The 23,807-nt window shown below is 43.1% G+C and overlaps 1 protein-coding gene across 11 annotated transcripts in view; it reads left to right on the top strand.

Moving 5' to 3' along the window:
- PTPRF (protein tyrosine phosphatase receptor type F) overlaps positions 1-23,807 on the top strand; it is a 375,416-nt gene that overhangs the window by 266,360 nt on the left and 85,249 nt on the right. For all 11 annotated transcript variants that reach the window (XM_030952948.1, XM_030952950.1, XM_030952956.1 and 8 more), the window contains 2 exons: positions 2,209-2,397; positions 18,629-18,739. In XM_030952948.1, coding sequence (XP_030808808.1) covers positions 2,209-2,397; positions 18,629-18,739 — 300 coding nt within the window. The remainder of the gene's footprint in view (positions 1-2,208; positions 2,398-18,628; positions 18,740-23,807) is intronic.

Here is a 23,807-nt window from a genome sequence, read left to right as displayed (position 1 = left end):
ACTCCAGTGCAGCAGACTGGTCGTGTACCTGTGGATCAGACACTGTGAAGGACTCTCTGGTCTCTCTCCTGTCTGTGGTCAGGGATCATTGCAGACAGGAAAGAGATTTCATGTACAAATGCTGGTTTGTTTCAGGTTTGCTTTTAGCTATGTGCTAAGTCTCTACACAGACTTTGGATGAAGTTAACTGGGTGATACTTAGCTCAGTGCATTCTTTGTAAAATCTTGTGCAAACCAGAAAAGATTGTCAATGGTAATCATGGTGATTAGATTAGATCACTTCAGGGTTTCAGCCTCCCCAGAGTAAACATCTGTTTTCAATACCCTAAATGGCAAGGTGCTGCACTATAGGCAAACTTGGCCTTCCTTAATCCAAGGGACTGTCTTTATTTACTGCTTTTTCTATGTATCTCCTTTGCTTTTAAGTCTGTACTGTGTTGTACTTTTGTGTGTACCCTTCTTTTGTTTCTTTTCAGCCATGTAGGAGTATACATTGTGGTTGCTCAGTATTGAGTGCTTCTGTTGCTTGCTATTGAATGCTGGTGCTGGTGTCATTCCAGTTAAGCTCTATGTACCTTTTGTCTCTGAAAATCAATGGAGAGCAAATTTAAAAGGAACTAAATTTCATAGTACCTTTAATTTAAAAAAAATAATTCCATTTATGTTTGCTCGTGATGAGAGAGGTTCTCAGGAGGTCAATCTGAGAGACAAAATACAGTTTGTGCTTTTAATAAACATCAGGAGCCTTTTTTCCTGTAGAAAACCTTGAATGCTTCATAGTCGCTCTCATCTAAATTATATTCCCAAGCATTTTTTGTTTCTAGCAGATGTTGCCTTGTGCTACAGTCTTGATGTGCAAACAAGTCAAGGGTCTTGGGAATTCTCTAGCGATCTTAGGTAGACATGTGCAAGATTAGCTACCACGGGCCATGTTTGTGCTGCAGGTGTGCCAGTAGAGGTAGCAGGAAGCACCTGAGGTGACCTATTGCTGGTATCTTCCTGTGAGGAGTACGGATGTGCAGTGGTAGCAGGAAAAATCAGATTGCAGCGAGTTCAGACTCCTCTGGGACTTGGGAAGATGCTAAGGTCTTGTTTGTTTAAACACTGCAGTGGGCTGGAAGCCTTGCAGAATAGAATTTGCCAAAAGAAGTTAGCTTAAGGTTCCTTAAAACAGGGAAAAAAAGGAACATACTGAAAATAATTGAGTTTCTGGTGCTTTAAAAGCTTCTTAATGTTCTTCAAGTTCTTTTTTTCTGTGAAAGTATGTTCTTTTGATTGCAGTTCAGGCTTAGCAGAGTACAGTACATCTTGCCACAGAATGAATAAGTGAGCTCAGTTCTGCAGCTGCTATTGAATGATGATGTTGGAGCATGCCTTGGCTTATCAGTGAAGGCTGCCTAATGTATTCCACCCAGCCTACCTGAGCGTGCTCTGCAGCAACAAACCCAATTAACTGTTTTTCTACCCGCTGTATGAATGATTTCAGCGGTTAAGGGGGTGCTTTGTTTCACAGTATTGTAGTAAGCCATGCCAGAGCATGCACTGGCCATTTCTTACACGCCTCTGTTGCTTTCTACAGCCCAGCAAATGCACCAGGAGCTTGCCACAGCACAGTCTGGCCGGGCAGCTCATGAGCAGAGTGTGGCTCATTAGCTTTACATCCATTAGTTTCTAAAAGCCTTCGGAATCAGATTTGGAGGTATGAGAAAGAAATTTACAGTCTACCCTATCAATGTGACAGAATGATGCAAATTAAAAAAAAAAGTTTTAAAAAAATGGGCCTCTCTGGATCTTTCTAAGGGGTTTTATTTTTTAGTTGTTGTTTTTCAGGATGCCTCAAACTATTTGGCTTTGTGTTTGTCTGTTATCTTCAACTCAGTCCTCCCACAAAAAGTCAAATACCTGCTTTTACTGAATTATTAACAACAATGGATGGAGCTTACGTATCAATGAAAATTATGAACATTTCCCAAGGCAATTGATTTAAATGGAGTTAAATTTAGTGGAAGCTTCTATTGGTGTAATGAATGCTCATTATAGAGCCTAATGTGCTTTAAGGGCTTGATAACCTTCTCAGTAGGGAAGTCAGGCTGCTGTTTTCCAGCAGAGGCCCAGATGCTGTAGAGTGGCGCTGCTGTCACTGCAACTGTATCCCATTGCTAGGCTGGAGTGCTTCTCTTTAACCTTGTGTGTTTTTTCCTCTTGCAGAAGACCACCTCCCAGCTGGCTTCCCGACCATCGACATGGGCCCGCAGCTGAAGGTGGTGGAGAAGGCCCGCACGGCCACGATGCTGTGTGCTGCCAGTGGGAACCCTGACCCCGAAATCTCCTGGTTCAAGGACTTCCTGCCCGTCGACACTGCCACCAGCAATGGGCGAATCAAGCAGCTCCGCTCGGGTAAGGTAGCAAAGCAAGTAAGCCTTCCCAGCCTCCTCGCTCTTCCTCCCTTTTCTCTTTACATGCTGCTGTTATATTTTCCCTGAAATGCAATTCTAAACCTAATTGTCAGTTTGCTCTGAGCTTGTTTCTTTTACGATGTAAAAGCAGTTTTTGGAGCTGATCCTCTCTGGCAGGATATCGTGGCTTGTTAAAATGTCTGTTAGAGTGGACGTGCCTTTTGGAACATCACCTGGATATCTTCTTCAGTAGACCGTCTTGATATTGCCCCAAATCCTTGGTAGACTCAGACATTTCACTACCAACTCAGTGAGTCTCAGTTGTTTTTAACAGGAGCACAGTGCAAATCAGGATAATGAGATACTGGTTGAGATTTTACAATCACTGGTCATTTGCAATTTTACACCTTATACAGACTCTGCAAGACATTGCTCTGCTTTCTGTTGAGCTCATTGCCATCCTTACTATGTGATACCACAGGCAAAAAGAAAAATCCAAAAAGCAGCAATTCTGTGGATTTCAAAGGAAATGGATGCAGTTTTGAAATATACCATTTATTTTTGATTCTTTTGTGTGACAAGCCAAATACTAGCTTTTGAAATACAGATGGTTATTTCTTGGGGGTGGCTAAGAATGCGCTCATTTTAGCAAGGAATTCTTGTTTTTCTACTGCACTGTTCAATCTCCCAGGACTGTAAGGCCCATTAGAGAATTAAAGAAAATAAAATACTGCTTTGTTCACTGATGAAGTGGAGCTCCACAGTGTGAATTAGAGTGGCTGTTTAACAAGGCACAGCACAACTACACAGCAGCTTTAGTCTGGGGAAAAAGCCCCCAGTGTCCTACACAAAGTACAGAAGGGACCAGAGCTGGAACAACTTTCGTCTGGAGAGGTCTCATGCTTAAATATGAAGCAGACTGCCTTGCTTGGCCACAGTTATCTGTGGGCACTGAAAAGCTATTTGTTACAAGTGCTGCTGCCAGGGAATCACCATCTTCTAACCAAGGTGAACATCTTGAAACGTTTCTCCATAGCAGGAGCCTTCTGCATACATTTGATGATGCTTGGATGATAAGTAGGTTTGTACTTGGAGGAGTGGGTAAGTGAGACATCACTCTCAGCAAAAATAGAACCCAGCCTGACACTCCTGATCCCACCTTGATGTACCACTGAATGCTAATTATACTAATGCATTTATGGTTTATGAAATTTCCCAGTGACCTTTAGCTTATCTCCCCCACAGCATGGTTTAATCTTGATCTGTTTGTGCTGGAAGAAAATATCACACTTGTTAATTATTCTGAGAAGCTTTAGGAAGCAGCAATAGGAAAGTGTTTCACTTCGTAGCTGACTAAATCAGCATCAGAAATTACCATAAATGAGCAGCAAGGCAGCCTCTGATGCACTTGCTGTACGTTCTCCAGCCTCCTTTTCACAGGCACTTGGCTGCCTCTCTACCAGCTGCTTCACAAGTTTGGTGAGATAGAAAGTTGAAAAACAAACTAGTAAAGCCTGTCACAGTGTCCAAGTTTTGATTCCTATTTGCTGTTCTTCAGCAACATCTCAATTGAATATTTCACCTGGGATTCAAACTCTAGAGCTGGCTGCTTGCGGAAGACACAGTAATTACCAAGGGAGGTGTCAAGGGAACCTTTTAGAAATCAATGAGCAACACACATCCTCAGACTCACAAAAGAAATTGATTAGCTCTCTAATGTAGTATGGGAGGTTTCTACAGTTCAGTGCAAGAGATTTCCAAATATGAATTTGAAGTTTTCTTTTCAGGGATCTGGTGCTGTGATGCCAAGATGCACCAAGGCTCTGCTCCATCCTGGCAGGAGTGAGGAGCACGAAGTTTGCAGCTTCTCATGGGCCAGAGATTCAACCCCTGTTTGCATTTGTGTTTTTTTCATGTACTTGTAATGGTCATAAAGTAGAGCCTGCACTTTGAAGTGCCTGAGTCCCACTTAGGTGACTGCAGCACCCTGTATGAGCAATGTGATGGCTTGAGCAGTTTCCCATTCACTCTGCAAGGTGTTAATTGAGCTCTCCAACACTACACCATAGTTGGGCAGAGTTGCTTTTCAAAGAAAAGAGTATTTAAATAGATACCTCATTATATGGTAGAGTTTAATAGTTTGCAAAGTCTCTGCTCCATTAAGATCATATCTTATAGTCAGGCTGGCATATCTGCATGAATGTCAGTTTATACTATCTCAATCTTAATATACCCTCATTTAATTTCGTTTAATTAAAACCCAATAAAAGCAAGACAGATGTAATATAGTTAAAATAGCTGCAGCACATTGTGAACCCAGTACTGTGTATATAGTGTCCGACCTTCAATGAGTACATCATATATTAGTATTCAGATGTACCAAATTTAGGTCATGAAGGTCAAAGCAGCTTTGGAGTCTGATGTACAGAGAGGGTTGAGCGATGATTCTGTTTCTTCAGGCTCCTAGTATGGTATAAATAGTTAGAGGTAAAGAAGCAGCATCTTTGGGAAAGGTGCTCTCTTCTGACACTCACAGTTATGTGGGCTGGCAGTGCTCTGGGGGCTTCAGGCAGGTCTTTGAACTTGCATGCAGTCAGATCATGTGCCCCAGGGGGCTCTGAACATCAGTTTCTAGAGTTCTGTTCATCTTCTGTCAAGGTGCTAGAGTCTGTGGTTTAAGACATCCAAGCCACCATCGTAGGCTTTTTTAACCCCAGAAAACTGGTGGTTTTGTCAGGAGCAAATGGAGAGTTTATAAATCTGCCTTGTATCCTACTCTCCCTCTTTTAGTAATTATATCTGTATGTGTGTATATGCACTTTCCCTATTACATCTTCTGACAGCATAACTCTATTTGTAGGGGGTTTTAACTATTTCTTACCATTGCTTAGTTTTTTCTTCCCAACTAAAGCTTAATTCTGTTTTAAATCTAGTTCTTGGGTAGTTTTGCAAGTAAATGTTAGGCTAATAGCTATAGAGATGAGAGCACAAATAAATACAGGGTTTCATCTCGATTTTCCTAGATCAAGGCTAAAGCAAGGTCTCTGACTCATGCTGGTTGTAGCAAATTCTCCCTTGTTCATCTTGCTAATACTTCCCACCTCTTGTGAGGAGGCTGCTGTTCTGCAAGTGCAGTGACTCAGAACAACTCCCTGTTCTCCCCCCGGGGTGTGTAGCTTCACTCATTGCCTCTCAGTCAGTGACACAGGGTCTAAGGCCAGCTCTGGGCTGAGAAACCTCCCCAGCACGCTAACACATTTAAAATTTGTTTGGCTGAACTGATTTTAAAACTGTCCAGGCACTGTAGTATTGCAAGTGATGACACACATGAGTTCTGGCAGCCAGAGTCAATGCTGCACCTCTAACCATGTTTTAAAATCAGTTAATGATGTGGTGGAAGCTCTCTCAGTATAGATCAGATTGTGCTGATGCTTTACAGTTCTTCTGTACAGATTCTTGGATCAGAAGGTCCTAAAGGACTTCAAAGCAACTCAGTTGGAATTCATACTCTCAAAGCTCTTGAATGTCTCCAGTGATTTTCATAGCTGAAGAATTGCTCTTCCACCTTGCTCTAAAGAAAACCTATGAACAAAATGTCAAATTAGAATAAATAGCTATTCTGACTGTTAACATAATTTTTTCCATGTAAGGAAACACCAGAAATTCAGAAAGTATTATCTTTCATCTAATAGAGAACTTGGTATTACAAAAAGTATTCTCTTTTAATCACTTTCAATTAACTCAGTTACAGAACCATGCCCTAGATCCTAGTGCAACTTCCCGACAATTAAGTGCAAGTAAAGTATCAGAGAGGACTCTGCAGGTGACTTCAGTCACTCTCTGGGAAAGTGAAGGTGCCTCTAACACAGAAGCAGTGGGAGCTAGCTCACCCTATCACCTTGCTGCATTTGGGCTCTCAGAGTTACCAGCAAGCATTTTCATTTAGGTTTGATGCTATCAGTAGAAACACTACTTTCTTGGAAGCAAATACCCAACATGCACAGAGCTAACATGCAGAAAGAGGTGGCCTCTTTGTCCCAGTGACGTGGCCATGATGTCCCCATCCTGCTTCACTGATAATACCCAGCCAGTCAGTATCCAGCAGATGTTCAGCTCTTAGCAAGGAACAGCTTAGAGTCCAGACATCAGATAGGCATTGACTTGGGACAAGATGTAAGGACAACATAAAAGAATGGAGATTGGGTGGTTTTATCCAAAAGGAACCCACACAAGGTGGATGCTCTCTCAGAAAGGACTGACTGGAAAAGGGTTGAAGCAATATAGTGGCCAACAACAGCCAGTTAACACCTGAATTTTTGTCTCCTGGAAGAACCTAACTGCACACCTGGGTGTTGCTGTGTGAGGTGCACACAGCAATTGTGGAATACCTTCAGATTCCTGATGGCATCTGGTGGCAAGTAGTCCTTCACTTTTGAAAAGAGTTTCCCCATAACCTATGCTAGGAAGTAGCCAAAAGCACTGCCAGAGTTCTGTGGGATTCAGTGCTCTAGTGCTCAGTTGCTGCCAGCATGAGCCTTGATTTCTCTGCTGATATTGCTTTGGAGTGATGTTTGGTGGTTCAGGTTCCTACAAGGAAGTAGTGTGTTAGTAAGCCTGTGGTGAGTTTGTCAGCAGAGTGAAGTCCCTTCTCCTACAGAATTCTCCACACTGGGAAATACTGACACAAATAACCCCAGGGGATTTTCCAGTGTATCATCAGATGCTTTTTCTTGGTTTGGGTTTATGACTGGCTCTGTACACAGAGAATATCAGGGCCAGCACTCATTCCTGACTGAGGTGACTGTAGGGGTGTTTCTCAGTGTCTGGGATCATGAAGAAGAAGTAAACTCTCCCTCCTTATGAGTTTTTCAAACCTTTCAAACACAAGGAACTGGGCTTGAAGTTTGATCTTAGAGTGCCCTTTGCATAAAGCACCCTAGTGATCACAGGGCGCAAAATTGGCCTCAGAAACCATTTGAGTGATGGCACCTTCATCACTTGATGGACTCTCTTACGTTGGCACTCTGTGGCCTGTGTGCTGTGATTTGTCCCTTTGAGGGACACCCTAAAAAGACAACAGCCAGAGATGAATCATCATATGATGTGAAGAATAAAGGTAAACTTCAGTTTGTTCCTTTTGGATGAGGAAATTTGGGGTCCAACTGAAAAGCCTTGTGCAAACTCTGTAAAACGGTGTCCTCTGAGTGAAAAGTGAATGTCTTAACTTTGCAAAGGTGAGAGAGACATGGAACAAACACCGCAGTAAATACAGCAAGCCTCTGTGTTGCTCCCACAAGGGTTGTTGGGTTGCATTCAGGAGCCAGGAGGATTGAGATTTAACTCATAAAAATTAGCTGGCCACATTTAACATTTTAGGGAATCTGCTTCAAGTATGCAGTTGCCTTTAGAGCTCTGTATGGACAATTGCATAATAAAGAAAGGGTTGAGCCTCTGCAGGGAGTAGATAAAAAGATTTCCTGCAAATCTTTTCAGTTCTAGGACAGAGCAACAAACCCTATTTCAGCCAGATGAGAGATAAGGAAGTAATGTTTTTGGCCCCTTGGGCTGGTACTCTAAGTCGTTGCACCATTCCCATGGGAAGTGACGCATGGTGGTGATGCTTTTCTTAACTCTGAAAATTGGAAGGGATGGGGTGGGGTGGGGAAGCCACACACATTACACCAGAGCAGGAATGCCCTAGACCAAACAGGGCAAAACTATCACTTGGCAAACTTTCCAAACAGGCAAAAAGAAATAACCCTGTTTTCCATGGCTGTGCTATTCCATGCAAATATCTTTGGGTATAATTGTTCTGTTAAGGGTAGCAGTAGTTACTAAGATACATAAGTAAGCAGCAAATTATTATTCCAAGAGAGAGATTACCCACAACTTCAGTCTCTGCAAGATTTTTCCTGATGCTTCAGTCATCTCTGGATAGAAGGCATCAGAAAATATAATGAGACATAAAGTTAAAACGGGATAATGTCATCTTGGCAGAGGAAAATGCTAAAATGAGTAGTTTGAGTTGTGCTCCTGCTTCAGAAAAGGGACTCTGCCTAAAGGAAGGGTACTTAGAAAAGAAAAAGAATAAATAGAAATATTGTAATTACTTTTTAAGAGGCAAGTTAAATGTGCTTAAAATATGCCTTCTTTGTATTTACAGAAATTCTTTTCTGTCTTTCTTTCCCATTGGGTGATCATTGTTGTGGATAATGGAATGAGCTGTAAATCTGAGATACACGACACTCTTGTATGCATACTGGTATTTATTAATCAATACACTGAACATGATTTGACACACTGTGTCCTGTTTAACCCTATTTTTCTGTCTGTTTAAACTCCTCAGTTTTCTTTGGTAAGTGCTTGGTATTCAGATCCTACAAATCTGCATAAAACCAACACATACCATGAACTGCCTACAGATTAAATTTGCATGAATCTCTCCCTTATACTAACAGCCTTCATATGTGCAAATTAAGACCAAGGGGACAAAAGTGAGGATTAGAAGGGTTCCCTGCCAATTTGCCCAGCTGGAGCTTCTCCATCATGCTTCAGTATTGATTGTACACTGAACTCAAGACACTGACCAGTGGAGCCTCCACTTGCTAAATACCTTGACCTCATAAAATGAACCTTTAAAGATTATTGCAACAGGATAATTTAACCTTACTCCCAGAGAAGCCCTCCTTATAAGATACTCTTCATTACAGCATGTAAAATTATCTCCAGTGCCTTATAAAGAGGGTAGGGATTCCTTTCTTCTGCTAACATCCAAATTAGACAGGAACTACAGAGGTCTGGCTAGCGTGCCATTGTAACGTTACCAGAAACCACTTCATTTCGAAATATTTCTGTACGTAAAGTTAATTCTGCATGACACCAATTTCTTTGCCAGAGGGAACCCAATGCAAGGGTTATGTGAATGTGGAGAATGACTCAAAACTGATTTATTACCCTTTCCTCTTAGTTTAATGTCTTTAAGTGAGCATATTTTGTCCCACTGGTCATTCTAACCTCAAAGCCAAATTGCACCGAGTGCCCTCAACCATGCGCTTCCCACTCGTCCTGCCCAGCACACTCACAGTCACACAGCCCCAGGACACACCCTCCTTGTTCTGTATGAGGAATGAAGGGGCACTGCACCATCTCCCCAAAGTGTCCTCCATCTCAACTGCTTGAACACTGGTGTGGGTGAATGCAAGTGGTGAGGCCAGCCAGCAGTGCCACCTTGGCAGCTTAGTTTGGCCCCAGTTCGTGAGGGTGGGGGTTTTAATGGCAATATGCAGGGCTGGATGCTGCACTCCTGAAAGCAATAAGCTTTACTAACCTCCTGAGAGTGTCACTCTGACTTTTATTGCACATCAGTTTCTTTTTGTTTATTCCTGTCACGCTAATACAAATTCTAGCTTTAAAAAAAACTTTCTGCTTTTTAGTTATAATTTTCTTCCTTTCCTCTTTGTACTAATGCTTCTCTCTAATCTTATTTGCATTCAAATTACCTCACCAGGTGGTACACCGATCAGAGGTAAGAATGCTGAAATGTGCCTCCAGTTGTCACGTCACTCCATCTCCTGTCTGCCTTGTCCCTTCTCCTCCGGTGTTTCTCATCTCCAGCTTTTACTCTCAGCCCTAACTCTGCCAGTGCTCTCGCTCATCTGCACTCTCCCACTAGTGTGTTTATTTCAGTTGAGTTTAGCGTGATTTCTTGTAGACTCATCCATTGCAATTTTGCACTGTTGAAAGGGGGTTATTCAACGGAAAGTTTGCAAAAGTTTGGGAGATGCTCCCAGGCCTCCACCACAGGAGAGTTGACATCTATTGCAGCTCCTGAAAGTCTCTGTACTTCCCACACAGTTGTGACCTTCTGAGGTCTTGTGTCTCGGGGGTTTTAGATGGATTGCTTTGGTGTAAGTGTATGGAGGTAACATTTCACAAGAGAATAGTCAAATTCATCTGGGCTGCTGCTGATGGTCATGAAACTATAAATGGAAGGAGAAAAATTCTTGAAAAGTTGAGCAAATGTGGCTCTGGGATAAGAGGCACGTTTGTGTTCCTCATGCACTCACCCTCTAATGTGATGGCATAGTGGAGAACCACTGACCCAGACTCCCCTTTCTGAGCTGGACATTCTGATGTTGTTTTGCATCATTAAGGTTTATTTTAAATAGATAAATCAGAAGCGTGTCCGGCTGTTTAAACCCTCATGAATTAAACCCAGCCCTGGTTTGACAGCCCAGCCCAGTCTGGTGCACAGTCCCTGTAGTAGTTTTCACAGCCTGTGTGCACCAGTAATGACTTTCCAATTGGAGTGTTGTTTTTTCTAGCCTAAACACTCAAAGCTGTCTCTTTAGATTAACTTTAGCATGTTAATCAGCATTACGTGCTAAGGCCCTTCTGAATTCTCTTGTGATTTTGGTTATCCCTCTTGACTGACCTCTGGATTTCTTGACAGAATGACTGCTACCTATAAATCAACACAACCTCATTCGTTCGGTTTTCCCCCTTCCCCCTTTTCCTCGCCCTTTTCCCTGAATCACTGCTGGAAGTTAATAATCTTATTCTTGGAACTGGTTCTGTTGCTGGGGGTTAATGTTTTCAGCTCCTGTTAAGTGATTTTAGAGTAAATGTGAATTGGTGTTTGATTATGTATTTGCATTAAGTTGCCTTTGTAGCAAATCTAGGTCAGGGAAGAAGACTGCAAACCTTATTTTTATATGAATGGGCTTATGTATCTGTCATTCCTCCGTTTGGAACGCTGGAGATTGACAGCTATGATGTTACAAACTCCTTAAAACTATTGCTTCATCTCCTGTTTCTACTGGAAATGCTAAAATGAAGTGACAGATGGAATGCTAACTCGCCATCCGCTCTGAGCTGCCGGCCGAGCACGCTGAGCGTGCAGCCATCCCGGGGCCTCCCCGCACGCTTTGCTGCATGCCCGTCCTAGCTGATGGCATTAGTGACTCAGCACCAGAACCACATGGATGCTCCATACGTCCTGCTTGGGAACCGATGGCATCTCTGTGAAAAGAACCATCCATTTCATAAAACATAAGTTTCCCGCACCCCCACCCCCTTCCCACCCCCGTTTGAGTCCTGATGAGGTATTTTAAGAGTGTTCTTGACATTATTTAAAATATATGTGTCCTGTTTGAATGTCAAATATGACATTTCTGTGAGAGCAAACAGAAGCCACGTGCTGCTCTCTGGCTTCTCCTAGAGGATTTCTGTCAGCCTGATGCCTTTTATTTAAAATGGAGGTCATTGAATTTCTAAAGATAATGACAGATTAGATCAAAGTGCTTTTATGATGGTGAGGTTGTGTCCATGTAGAAGTGACTGTTCTGCCATGTTCTATACCCAGCTGCACTCTTGTTCCTCATTAAGGTAAGTTTGATACTTTGGAATCCATTAATTTGGTCTGAAAGGAAGGGTGAACTAATTACTCTAAATGAACCCTTTTGGTGATAATGTTCGGGGGGAAGGGGTGGTTTTGGTGTGATTTCATTGCTGCTGTGACTGTGTTGCTAGGAGTTGTGTGTCTGGAGTTCTTGGGATGGTATCCAAGGCATTTCTGTCAGAGCAGTGGCAAGCCTACCTGGAGGGAACAGCATGTGGTTAGACAGAGGATGACCTGAGATATTCTACCACGCACCCCTCCAAACGCAAAGAGATTTTTGTCTCTAAACAAACTCTTTTGACCTTACCCACACATTTTTGGTCCTTTCTGTCCTAGACATCTCTGGCTTCCCTTAAATGGGAGAAACTCCCATCCATAATTCAGAATTTCCATTTGTAGCTTCACTCTTTACCCCTCTGGGACTGCCCCTGAGAGTAATTTAATCTTGAAATCACTGTTTGTTCATCTGAAAGACATAGAGCTGGCAAATGCCTGTCAGATTAGGCAAGAGCTGGCTTCTTAAGGTGACCCACAGATAGTATCAGCAAATCCATGTTTAAGCAAGTTCTGCCCCATTTATATTTTGAAAGTAGAATGTAAGATGTTAATTTCCAGCATTTCTCTGCAATTTAACTCGCTCAACCCTTTGTGAAACCTGGCTGCATTTTCCTGCTGTGGGCTGTAAGAGAGAGTGAGAATGCAGTTGTGTTTCTAGTGGGTGCTGGACTGAGCAGGCACTAGATTGGATACACATGAGGAGGTAAAGAAACATCATCATCTCAGGCATTATCCCTTTCCAGTCAGATTTATTTGTTACTTTTCTGTCACCACAGGAAATATCAGAGGTTCCTATACATAAGAGTATTTCTTCCTTGCAGACGTCAGCGTAGCAGAGGTCTGTCTGAATTAACTTTAGATCAGCTCACTTGGGTGTCAGAAGCTGTCTGGGAAGCCAGGTAAACACCCGCACCGACTTGTGTATAGCTGCAGCTAAACCTTTCCAGTCCCAAGTGAACTGGTTTAAATATAGCTCCATTATTTCAACGCTATCCTGCGAGCTGGAGCGTAAAGCTATCCAAAGAGATTAGAGGAAGCTAAAAGAATTTTGCTGTCTCTTTTTGAGGATGTGTTTGTACATTTGGTTGTACTTTGTGTATTATAGGATTTTCTTCCTGTTTCTTGAGCTGTTCCAGTCACTAAAGGAAAGCAAAAGAAAAACCATTTTAAAATGAGATCTGCTTGCAGGAGAAGTGTCAGGGGGAGGCTGGGTGGGGTAGTGCCTGGAAATGCCTGTAATGCCGTTTTTCTTACTGTCACATTCAGATTGACTCATGTCCCTTTAGAAGCACACAGAGCTGTAACTGTGCTTTTGACAGTGCTGTAGTTTTGCTTCTGAGACAGAGTCCCCTGAGATTCCCTGTACCTGCTAGTGAGGGATCAGAGCATCCTGAGAATCTCCTGTCTAAGAGGAGGCCTCACACTGCCGAGAATGTTGGGTCTCCTTTCCTCCCTCTCTGCCTGAGTCCAGCTCCTGGCAGCAGTCAGGTACTATCAGCAGCTGCCTCTGGTGCTTAGAAGAGTGATTTCTTAGCAGTGCTGCCATCCAGAACAGGCCCCTTGTATGCCAATCCCCATCCTCACAGGCATAATAACTGTAATGAACACTAACAATGAAAATACATTTGTAGTTACCTTGTTTTGCATATTTGGCAGTGCCAGTAGCTTGTGGAGGCTAGGTACAATCCTCTAGAACAGCTGGGAGATGCTGCTGTTATAAATTACCAAAAATAGTGAATATGGGAAATGCTTATTTTCTTGTTTAGTGGCTCTCACATGGTTTGGTGTTTTTTCACAGCTCCCACAGCAAGTGTTTGTTATCTCGGGCAGCAGCCAGGATGTCAGAGTCCAACTCTCCCATTGTCAGGGCTTCCCATTGTTTCTTTGTCCACCATATTCACATTTATGAGTCCTTATTCAGTCTGGGATTGTCTTTGACCCTACTGCACAGCTCTCTGGATTTTATTAGAGAAATTCTCCTTCCCCAGGAGGAAATTTTTAGCAAAAGGGATTGAGACCCACACCTGAGCACTTGTTGAAGAGGGAGCTGGCTGAAGAGGGTGCTAAGAATACTGCTGGAGGAGAAGTCAGTATTTTTGTGAAAGAAGCTGATGGGAAGCAGGGGGAAGGAAAAGGGAGGGGTTTAGGATAGCCATGTGCTCTAGTGTGCTGGTGGGCTAAATTTGCCTCTTTGCTGAGAGGAAGGGCCCTGGTCAGGTAGCTGGGTTCATTGCATCTGCATTACAAGTCCTTTCCTTAGATTAGTGCTGTGTCTGCAGCCTGGTTTCTCTGACTCTTGGGTGCTTAGAGGAGCACTTAATTCCATGTCTGATTTTATAACCAGGGCAAAAAGTCAGTCCCCCAGTTGTGAGCCCAGAGGACTCACAATGTCAGTGCCCTGGTAGAGAAAAAGAACTGTTCCCACTGCTGGGCATGGAGCTCCAACCTGAATTGATAAGGAAAAGCATTGCCCCAGGAGCTCTGGTGTTTGGCTCCGTGTGGTGCTCTCTGGAAGAGGAGAGCACAAGCTCCCAATGAGCTACAGAGCAGCATTTCAGAGAGATCAATTTGTATGGCAGCTCAGAGCCTTCTACATTTGAGTTGTCACCCGGAGAAGAGAGTGACAAGCCCTCCATGGCACAACAGTACCCAGCACTGCCAAAAATCATCCCTTATCAGGATCTGCCTTCCCCACGCTTTCTCTGTGCAGGGCACTTTTTAAATGCTTCTTTTAACCACTGTCACTGCAACTAATGATTCTGCCTGAGCACAAGTATATTTGAATAGATAAGTATCTTGGAAAGCTGCTCACAGGGCTGTTGTCTATGCCCAAGTTAAAGAGCAAAAGCAAAGCTAGGAGAGGAAAGGGAGAGGCTGGCAAAAAGATACCAGCACAGAGTAAAGAGGAATAAGGAATATAAAGTAAGGAATGCCTGTCAGTCAGCAGGGCTGACTCCTGCCCTCAGCCCTAGAAAACTCTGCCTTGTCACCATTCTCCCTGGCACGGGAGAGCTGACAGGGTTTTTCTCAGGAGCTGTCAGCTCTCTGATAAGCTGAGATGTGTTATCAGGAGCAGGTTTGAGGCACAAGCAAGACTGGCGTGACATGGCAGTGTGGTGAGGAATTGTTCTTCTCTTCCTCTGGAGCCCTGCTGCAGAGGAGCAGCTGGGGTCAAGTGGTGCTCAGCAGGGACAGGTTTCACTCTGATGTGCATGTGCTGCTGCAGAGCCCCCCAAGCTGCCAAACAAGCTGTTCACTGCTCCCATGTGTGCTTGTATCCATGTCCTGGTAGATGCTCCTCATGCATCCACCAAAGCCCTGCTGTCTGATTGCACATCAGGACTCAGCCACACAAGTGTGAGCAAGGCACCTGGCACGGGAGCACTGGGGGAGTCCGTGTGAGAAGTCTGCAGTAACATCCTGTGTGAACGAGACCTCACTCAGCAGCTTATGCAACATAAATCCCAAAGTAATGAATAAAAGTAAATCAGCCTTTCTAGCCCTGGTTTGCAGAGGCGCAGAAGATTATGAGATGTTGACAGGGCTAGGAATAGAAATCAGATCCTTTGCACTTGTCAAGGCAAAGAATTCACTGCGCTTTTGAGCGTCTTTGGATGCAGCTTCCATGAATTTCAGAGAAACATGCTACTCAGAACTCAGCTCTTAACTTTCCTGTACTCTATGTGTCCTGTCCAGCATAGACATAAACCCTCCAAAAGATGATGTCTTTCTTTCTCTCGGATCACTGAATTAGGGCTGAGAGCATTTTATAGGAAGTTTTTTCCCAAGTCTCAGACACATGTCTGTCTCCAGGTTTCTGATTCCAGAAATCTCTGAGCTTTTTAACTTTATTTGTAAATCTTTGTACTCTGAGACACCCTACACTTTCCTGGATCCATCACTTAGTTATAGGTTGTCCTTCAAGAAAACCCCTACAGCCCTGCTGACTGCAGTCAGTTTACCATGATCCTTCCAGTTTCTGCTGGCTGTCAATTATGCTGCAGGATCTGTATGTTTGTCTAACGATGATTTATTGCAGGACCTATTTTCTTTCTGTTTCGTATGAAAGGTTTGTGTTAACTTCCTTCTGCTCTGGGTTCTTGTCTTTCTCCTGACGCACCCTAATTTGAATAGTTGTGCCAACTCAGACAAACCCAGAGTCCCTTGCCCAATGTCCCTGAGCAGTTTGTAGGCAGTTGCTGACACGTTGCATGTTTATAGTATAATTCTAGAAATTGGTCCGTGTTGACAGACAATAACAGCATTTCTTTTGAAGCTCCTCTCATTTTCTTCATTCTCTTTTTTTCTTTCCGCTATTGAGGTCCCTAAAGATGAAAAACAGCTTGATTGACATTTAAGAGGCATGGTGATCACAAGCATAAAGGGTAAAAAAATACCAGTGATATGTATTAAATGGCTAAAAGGGTCATATGTTTATTATGTTTATGGCAGAATTATCTAGGGATCTTACTTTTTTTAGGCAGATAGTACTATCACTTGAAGCTGGCTCTGCTTCCAGCCCAGCCAGTTGGGTTTTTTATTAAGCTTGGGTATATTTTGCAACAGACAGCTTTTCCCACACAAGCTTGATGGAAGCACTTGGAATGAGCTCTGCAGCACATGCATGCCCAAGGAATGATGAGCAGAAATTACAAAGGGGGGTAATATATGGTGAGTTCCGAGAAAATCTTCCTGACAGAGAGCATAACCAGGCAGTGGCATCAATTCCTTGAGGAAGTGGTGAAAGACCTATCACTTGGCACATTTAAAATGGAATTGGACACAAGACAAGTACATTTACAACAGGGAACTATCCTGCCCTAGCCCCCAGGGATGCACGAGGTAACCTAATAGGTCTTTTCCATTTCTAGATTCTCTGATTCTCTGTATCTTGTCAATGCTGGGAAACTTTGTCCTGCTCCACTGCCTATCATGCTGCTGTCTGCTTGAAGATGTTTTTCCCAGACAGGATGTAGAAATTCACTGTTTTTCCTTGAATCAAGCAGCAGAGTTCTGTAGGCTTCAGCCTGCAGGTGGCCAGAGAGTGCTGCGGCCAGGCAGGCTGGCAGGTCCTTTTGTTAGTAGGTGGAAATACTTTTTGCAAACGAGCTTTCTCTGTCTAGCCTCATTTCCAGCACTAATGCAACAATAGGGAGGGCTCTGTACATCATTTTTATTATATGGCAGAACCCAGGGAAGTTCATTTTTCCCCATGACATATAGGCTTATGCTACAGTCTCAATTTATCCTTCTAAATAATGTAGGTGGCAGTGGTTGATTCACATTAGTTTTTCTTCTGTTCTGATGATAAGAAAAACTGAGTTTGACCTCTGCAGCTTGAACCAGCAAGAAGGGAGAAGGCAATTTCACCAGCTATTCTCAGTGCAGCTCTCAGTGGTCATTTTCAACCGTGGCAGGCAGAAATGAGTTCAGATCATTACAAGCAAAGGGGTTAACATTTTTTTAGTTTGGTATATGGTTTGTGAGCAGAGTTCCCTTCTTGCAGGCAATACTAACCATCAGAATCTGAGCACTTGGAGGCACTTAAAAAATTATTCCCACAATGCCAGGGGAAAGCAGGCTGAGCAGCAGCCACTTCAGTGTCTGGCCAGAGGCCACACACTCCTGCAGTGCCAGGTTGCTGTCATATGCATCCTGCTTCTTTCTTCCTCTGCATCTCCATCTTTTAGTCTGCATATGGAGCCCAGTTAAGGGAGTTTAGATGTGACCAGTTGTGCAGTCATCTGTGCTGGGCATGAATTTGGATGAAAGGCCAGGCTGCCAGGCTGAGTGCTGCTGGACACCAGTGGGATGTGTTGAGTAGATTGAGAGGAAACCAGCTTAGAGCATTGCTCACTTCCACATCACTGGTACTGTACAGGTTCCCCAGGTAAATTGCTACTCTGTGTGCCCTGACAATTACTGCCATTATTTACATGAGCCCCTCATGCATTTGGCACTTTGGGGATGGGATCAGATCATATCCCAAGGAATGTGCAGCCTGGGATAAACAGCTATTTCTGACCCAAAGCTGGGGGAGCAGGCACAGCTCGGACAAAGGGAGGGTGTCCTTCACACGAGCACCGTGCAGCATTGAGGGTGTACTGTGTTGATGGCTATCTTTCATGTATCAGAATAACTTTGTAATGTTATATTGTATATGATGAAATCTGAAAAAATACGGAGAGCACTAACATGGAAAAAAGTTGACGGAAGGCAAAGTGTTTTCTCAAAAGAGCTGTCTTTTTGAGACATCACCAAGGAAGAGTGCTGAGGTGGGAGGGGTGGGACTCTGCCAATTTCTGCAGGAGAGTCGTAATTTATTGAGTGTTTGCTAGGCTTTGTGTGGATCAGATAAGAAACAGCTACAGTTAAATGTGTTTTGTGCTTGCCTGTTTTGATTAAAGACTTATTAAAGGTCCTTTTATTAGGCAGGAGTCCCATATGAAGCTGTAATTAATATGTGTGTATGTGTATGTTTTCTTCCTTTATTGAAGCAAAAAAATAGAAGTGGTTGGGATGGTTAGAAATAAATCAGTAATTTGTTCCCTGCACATTAGAAAAATAACAATAATCAATTTCACAAGTTTCTAACAGCAGACTGGGTACCTTTGGCTGCATGCTGGTATCTTATGGGTCCAGGGAACATCATGAAATATTTATCCAGGAGGATACCTTAAAAGTGTGGGGCATGGCCTTCCTTTTCAGAGGCTGTTGATCTGATTACCAGATTTGCCATAACCTGAATTGTCTGTTTCATCTTGTTTGTGTACAGGAGCTCTGCAAATAGAGAACAGTGAGGAGTCAGACCAAGGCAAATATGAATGTGTTGCAACCAACAGTGCAGGAACCCGCTACTCTGCCCCAGCCAACCTTTATGTTCGAGGTAAGAGCAGCTTCCACCCAAGGAGGTCATTCTCCTCCTTCTCAAAATGTCTGTGGTTTTCAGTGAAAGGAGAACGTTCCCTGCCTTCTGCCCTGATTACACTGTGGATTGGGTGATGGGGTCTTTTGTTCAAAAACCAGCAAGTTAAGTTCAATGATATCTTCGATCTACGTTGTGTTTGACTCACAAAGCAAATCTGTTTTTGCAGTTTATATGGTGTTATGTAAAATACTGAAACATGAGCAGAATGGGAATTCCTTTCTCTCTTGAGCTCCTTAACTTTTGTGTCGTAGTTATCTCGATTGGGATCAAGGCATGGCTTAATTGTTTCCGTATAAACTAACCTTTGGTGGAGTGGTGTAAAACTGGTCATGCTCTGACCAGCCAGAGGTGCTCAGCTGTACTGAGCCAATATTTAGGCCTCTGCTTTGGAATGTATACCTTTAAAAACTGAACAGTTTTTTGGAGTTGTCCTAATCCATTTTATATGCATCAATGATTGAGCCTCAGGGTATTAATGGGTCACACTGAGAACCTGTTGGAAATTAGCCACAATTCATGTAAGGCAGTTTTTCTAATGGTTATGCTATGTTGCCAACTTAAAACTGTTTTCAACATACCAAAATAACTAGGTTTTATATTAGGATAGTCTCCTGGCAGTTTTGTTGCTTTACATTGAAGGTGTTTGAATTAGCTTGGAGAGAAGCAAGTGCTAAATTCCCTGTACACTTTCTGTTAATTTCAGCAAGAATAAAAAAATGCTGCTTCATATGAAACTGTAGAACCAGCCAGAGTCATTGGTCAGGAGCCCCTGGGAAATTTAGTTATGGGTTTTCCCAAGAAAAGAAAGAACATTCTTGTGCTGGTGCTTATTAGGAAGTTAGAACCAGATTTTATTTCCATATAGTAAATCAACAGACTAATAATAAAATCTCATATTCATTTCTTCCTTCCTCTGATTTAAAGAAAGAAAATCTTAAGGCTGTATGTGCATGGGTTAGTATGTAAAGAGGACATGAGAATGATAAAGTCTTCTCATGCTGTGTGTTTGCTTCTAGGGGTGGCTTCTGATACTGTTTTTGTTTCTTATTATGGGGGACTGCTTTTTTATTTTGCAGCCTAATTTGGATTGTAAGAGTGTTTGGAAGACTGAAGTGTCCAATTAAGCATATTCAGAAAATGAAGCTATATCTGTGCAGTGGAATCACTCATTTCACTCTCACAGTGTATTTATGGATGATTTTAAATTCCCTGTATTCTTGCAATTTCATTTTCCAGGCAAGCTGTACTAAAACTCATCCCAGACTGACCCTTTGCTCTCTGAGAGAAAGGATTCTAGTTACCAGGTTGGCTGTTCTTGCATAGGTTTGTGTGGATATCCAGCTGTATTGCTGCAATATTTGGGATGCTTTTGCTTCCAGTGACATGCTCAGACTGTCAATGTTCTATTTTCTATAGACATGTGGCTGAAAAAGGCACAAAAGCTTCAAGAGGTAGAAAAGCCTCTTCTTAACAACTTTACAATTTCTTACTAATGAACGCTCTTTGTTTAGCAAATGAATCCCGGAGGACTGAGGAGTGTACTGGATTTTACATTTGGCTTGTGCTCAGCAAGGTTCATCTGTCTTCTTGGGGCTAAGCATGGGCTCTGGGTGGTCTGCACATGTGAGAGGATCCTCATGTTCGCCAACAAAAGCATGTTCTTTGACATATGTTTTACTGTTAACTGTCACTTTTTTACACTTAGATGTTTGGAACAAGCCTTTTTCTTGCACATAATCTTTACAATGTGAATCTCCAACTTACATGATCCTGATAAAGTCTTTCTGTATATTTAAGACATGACACCCCATAAATTATGATGACATTGTCAAATGGTATTTCCTGTGCATACTAGGTCCTAGATGGTATTTTTGTTTACAGTTTCTGATAGCAAATGTTCTACCAAAAATAGGTCTTACTGTCACTACATTAGTTAAAGACTTCAAAAAGTTACCCAAACCAAGAACAGTATATTATTTCTTTAATGCAAGGAAAAAAATAGAAATATTTTACTTTCTCAGGTCTAGGTTGCAGGATAGAAATGCTGACTTTTTTTCTTTTTGCGATAGTCCTACAGTATTGTCATTAGACACATCAGTGACTTGTACTAGGATCTTTAGAAAGTGCCTGCATGTTTACTAGAGAGGACATTAATTAATGCTAAATTACAGTGGAAATTAAGTCTGTGGGCTGCACTGCCACTGCTTGGTGGTTCTATGAGGATTGACCTCATTGTAGTGAATACCGAAGCAGTCGTCCACTTCCCTGGGAAGCATGGCTGAGTGCTGAGCAGCAGCACTAATTTCCAGTCTGTGTAGTTCTTGGGACTGCTTTTGCCTGCTCTCTTTTACAGCCTATTGCTTTTCTAATAGTTCAAATGTTTGTTTGTCTCTTGACTCTGGGGATTTATGTTTTTGATCATATTCTCCCCTTTCCTAGCCTCCCAGGTAATCCTTTGTGAGTGGGCTGTGTTAGAAAGCACAGGCTCATTAGCATCTTTATACTTTTCATGCTAACAAAGGAAGAGACTGGGTGCTGAGAAGGAGTATCTGGGCACTGCTCAGGGCTTTCTATATCAATGGAAAAACAGGAGGAGGAAGTAGCAGGCTACACCAGTGTCTTGTCTCTGTAAATCCTTTAGAGCCAGCACTTCTGCACAGATGGACTTCATTAAAAGTTAAAACATTTCCACACCAGGGATTTGTAAAGGAAAATGGATGCATTTTCCTTGGAGCTATTATTTTCATCTTACTAAGTGTGCTGGAAAGCAATCCTCATAAGCCTTCTGCTTCTGGACTGATGGGTCTATCTGGCTGCTGCTGCTGAGCTGGGAAGGGGCTGGAATCAGCACTGGGAGCTGCCTGCCTCCCACTGCTGGAGGGTGGCCCAAAACATCCAGACCATCAGAGGAGCAAGAACAGGGTGAAAGCGAGAGCAGGGAGGATGCCAGGGCAAGGTGGCTATCTGCACCATAGCAGACTTTGAAGGGAGCACAGTGGCATATTCCTACCCCGGCCCTTAACCACAAGCACGTTTGCCAGTGCTGGTCTGGATGTTATCATTACCACCATGAAGAAACAATTATCCCTTTGTGGTCCATGGTTACATCTACCAGGGTATATTGTAAATGATTAGATTTGGGGCTTCATGGTGCTGCAGGGAGAAGGGAAGGGAATAGAAACATGGAAGATGTGATTCCTCTAATCCGGAGAGTTCGCTGTCTAATTTAGCAGCAAAAGATCCAAGATGGTGATTCAAGACATTTAAGGAATTGATTTAAGAGTAGAAGGCAGATTGGATGTAGTATGGAAAAAAAAAAGGTGGTGTCATTTTGTCATGCTCTCTGGGAGTATAGTGTAATTGCACTGATTCACCTATACTATTGAGTTTTTAGGAACACACTTCACTTTTCATTTGCCTATAACTTCAGGGACATCTACACCAAGAGAAGAATTTTCAGCCACAAGTCTTGTCCACAAAATGCCTGTGAAGGTGGTGGCCTGTGTGGTGCACCCCACAATAGATGCAATGTTATTTTCCTCTTTCCCCATATGAAGGGGTTTTCTACCCTTTCCTGTCTCTCTATACATGAAGCAGATGAGTAGGAAGAGTGTATGTAAGAATACACTGTGGAGTTCACTACAAATGTTCCCCAGTGCTGCTTACAGCAGTGAGCAATGCCAGTGCTATTAGAATAGTGCTTACAGGAGCCCAGCTGCATACTTGCCATCAAATGAGAAATCTGCTGCCCAGTTTTCTCTTTTTAAGTGCTGCTTTTCAGGCCTTCAAGGCACATCCCAGTGGGGCAAGTGCAGTGAGTTCTCTAGCCCAAAGTGCTACACATACTGTAGAGAAGGAGCTGCCCAGCTACTTTTTAAAAAAAAAAAAGGTCATTTAAAACTGAATTATCTGCTTTGTCCCTAAATAGCAAACTAGTAAATCAGACTGCAGTAAATAGAAATGATATTACTGCAAAAACCTGTGCTTTCTTGATCTGCTTTTAGAAAGGCCGGGCTAGTATTTCATTTGGCAGTAGGGAACCCTGCTTGGAGTCTGAAATTTTATTTGCCAAATTTCACCAAGGAGCCATCACCCAAAATGAAATTCGGATTGCTGCTCTGTCCCTAGCAGCAATTCTCTGGCCTCTGCAGGGTTTTACCCTTGAGAACTTGGCAGTAGCTTAGGCTCAGACACGGAGGGAGCTCACTGAAATGACTACTTGTGGCTGTATGATACTTACTGCAGCAGGGACCTTGTGTAAATAATAATAATTCTGAATGACTGACACAGGCCTGGAGCAAGAAGACTTGACGCCTTTAAAAAGAACATTTTCTGCTTATGTAATATTAAAGCAGCTAAAATAGCAACAGCAGTCAAAGCTCAAGGCTATTGCCAGGAGAAGAGTAAAAGCTGAGGACAGTGGTTGAACGGTCAGCAACCAAAACTGGAGATGTCTGAAAAATGGCTAAATAACAAGGGAATACGTTTGTTTACAGCCCAGCTGTATTCACACTTCTGGCAGTGGGCTCTGTTAAACCTGCCTCTCCTCAGGGTTGTTGGGGGTGACAGTACTTGACCAGAGAGGGGCACTGCCAGTGCTTGAGGGCCTGGCAGTGATCACAGGCAAGCAGAGACTGGAGAGACTTGTGAGGGAGGTGTCTGGATGACAGGAAACATGAAGCAGCAGTTGAGTCAGACTGGGTGACCCTGCCTGCTGCTCTGCACAGATGTGTACCCCGGACCATCAGGAGAAGCAAAGGCAGGCTGTGGTAGAGCTGCAGAGCCCTCAGCAGCTGCCACATGGGCAGGGAGGCCGCGGCTCTGAAGGGCCACAATGTCCCTGAGTCCCTGCACAGTCCTGACCTCGGGATAACACTGCAGTGCAGCAGAGACCAGTGACACTGCTGAAGGAAGGGCACTCCTGTTTATGGGATTTCAGTACTTTTAATTCTATTTCCTCTACCCCTGGGTGCTTCTCCAGGCTGGAGCTGTGGCCGTGCTGCTGTGACCCATGACCCCTGTGGTG

Source organism: Camarhynchus parvulus, chromosome 8 (genome assembly GCF_901933205.1).
Source record: "Camarhynchus parvulus chromosome 8, STF_HiC, whole genome shotgun sequence".
Lineage (NCBI taxonomy): Eukaryota > Metazoa > Chordata > Aves > Passeriformes > Thraupidae > Camarhynchus > Camarhynchus parvulus.
The sequence above is the reverse complement of the archived record's forward strand: the minus strand, read 5'-3'. Positions and strand labels throughout refer to the sequence as shown.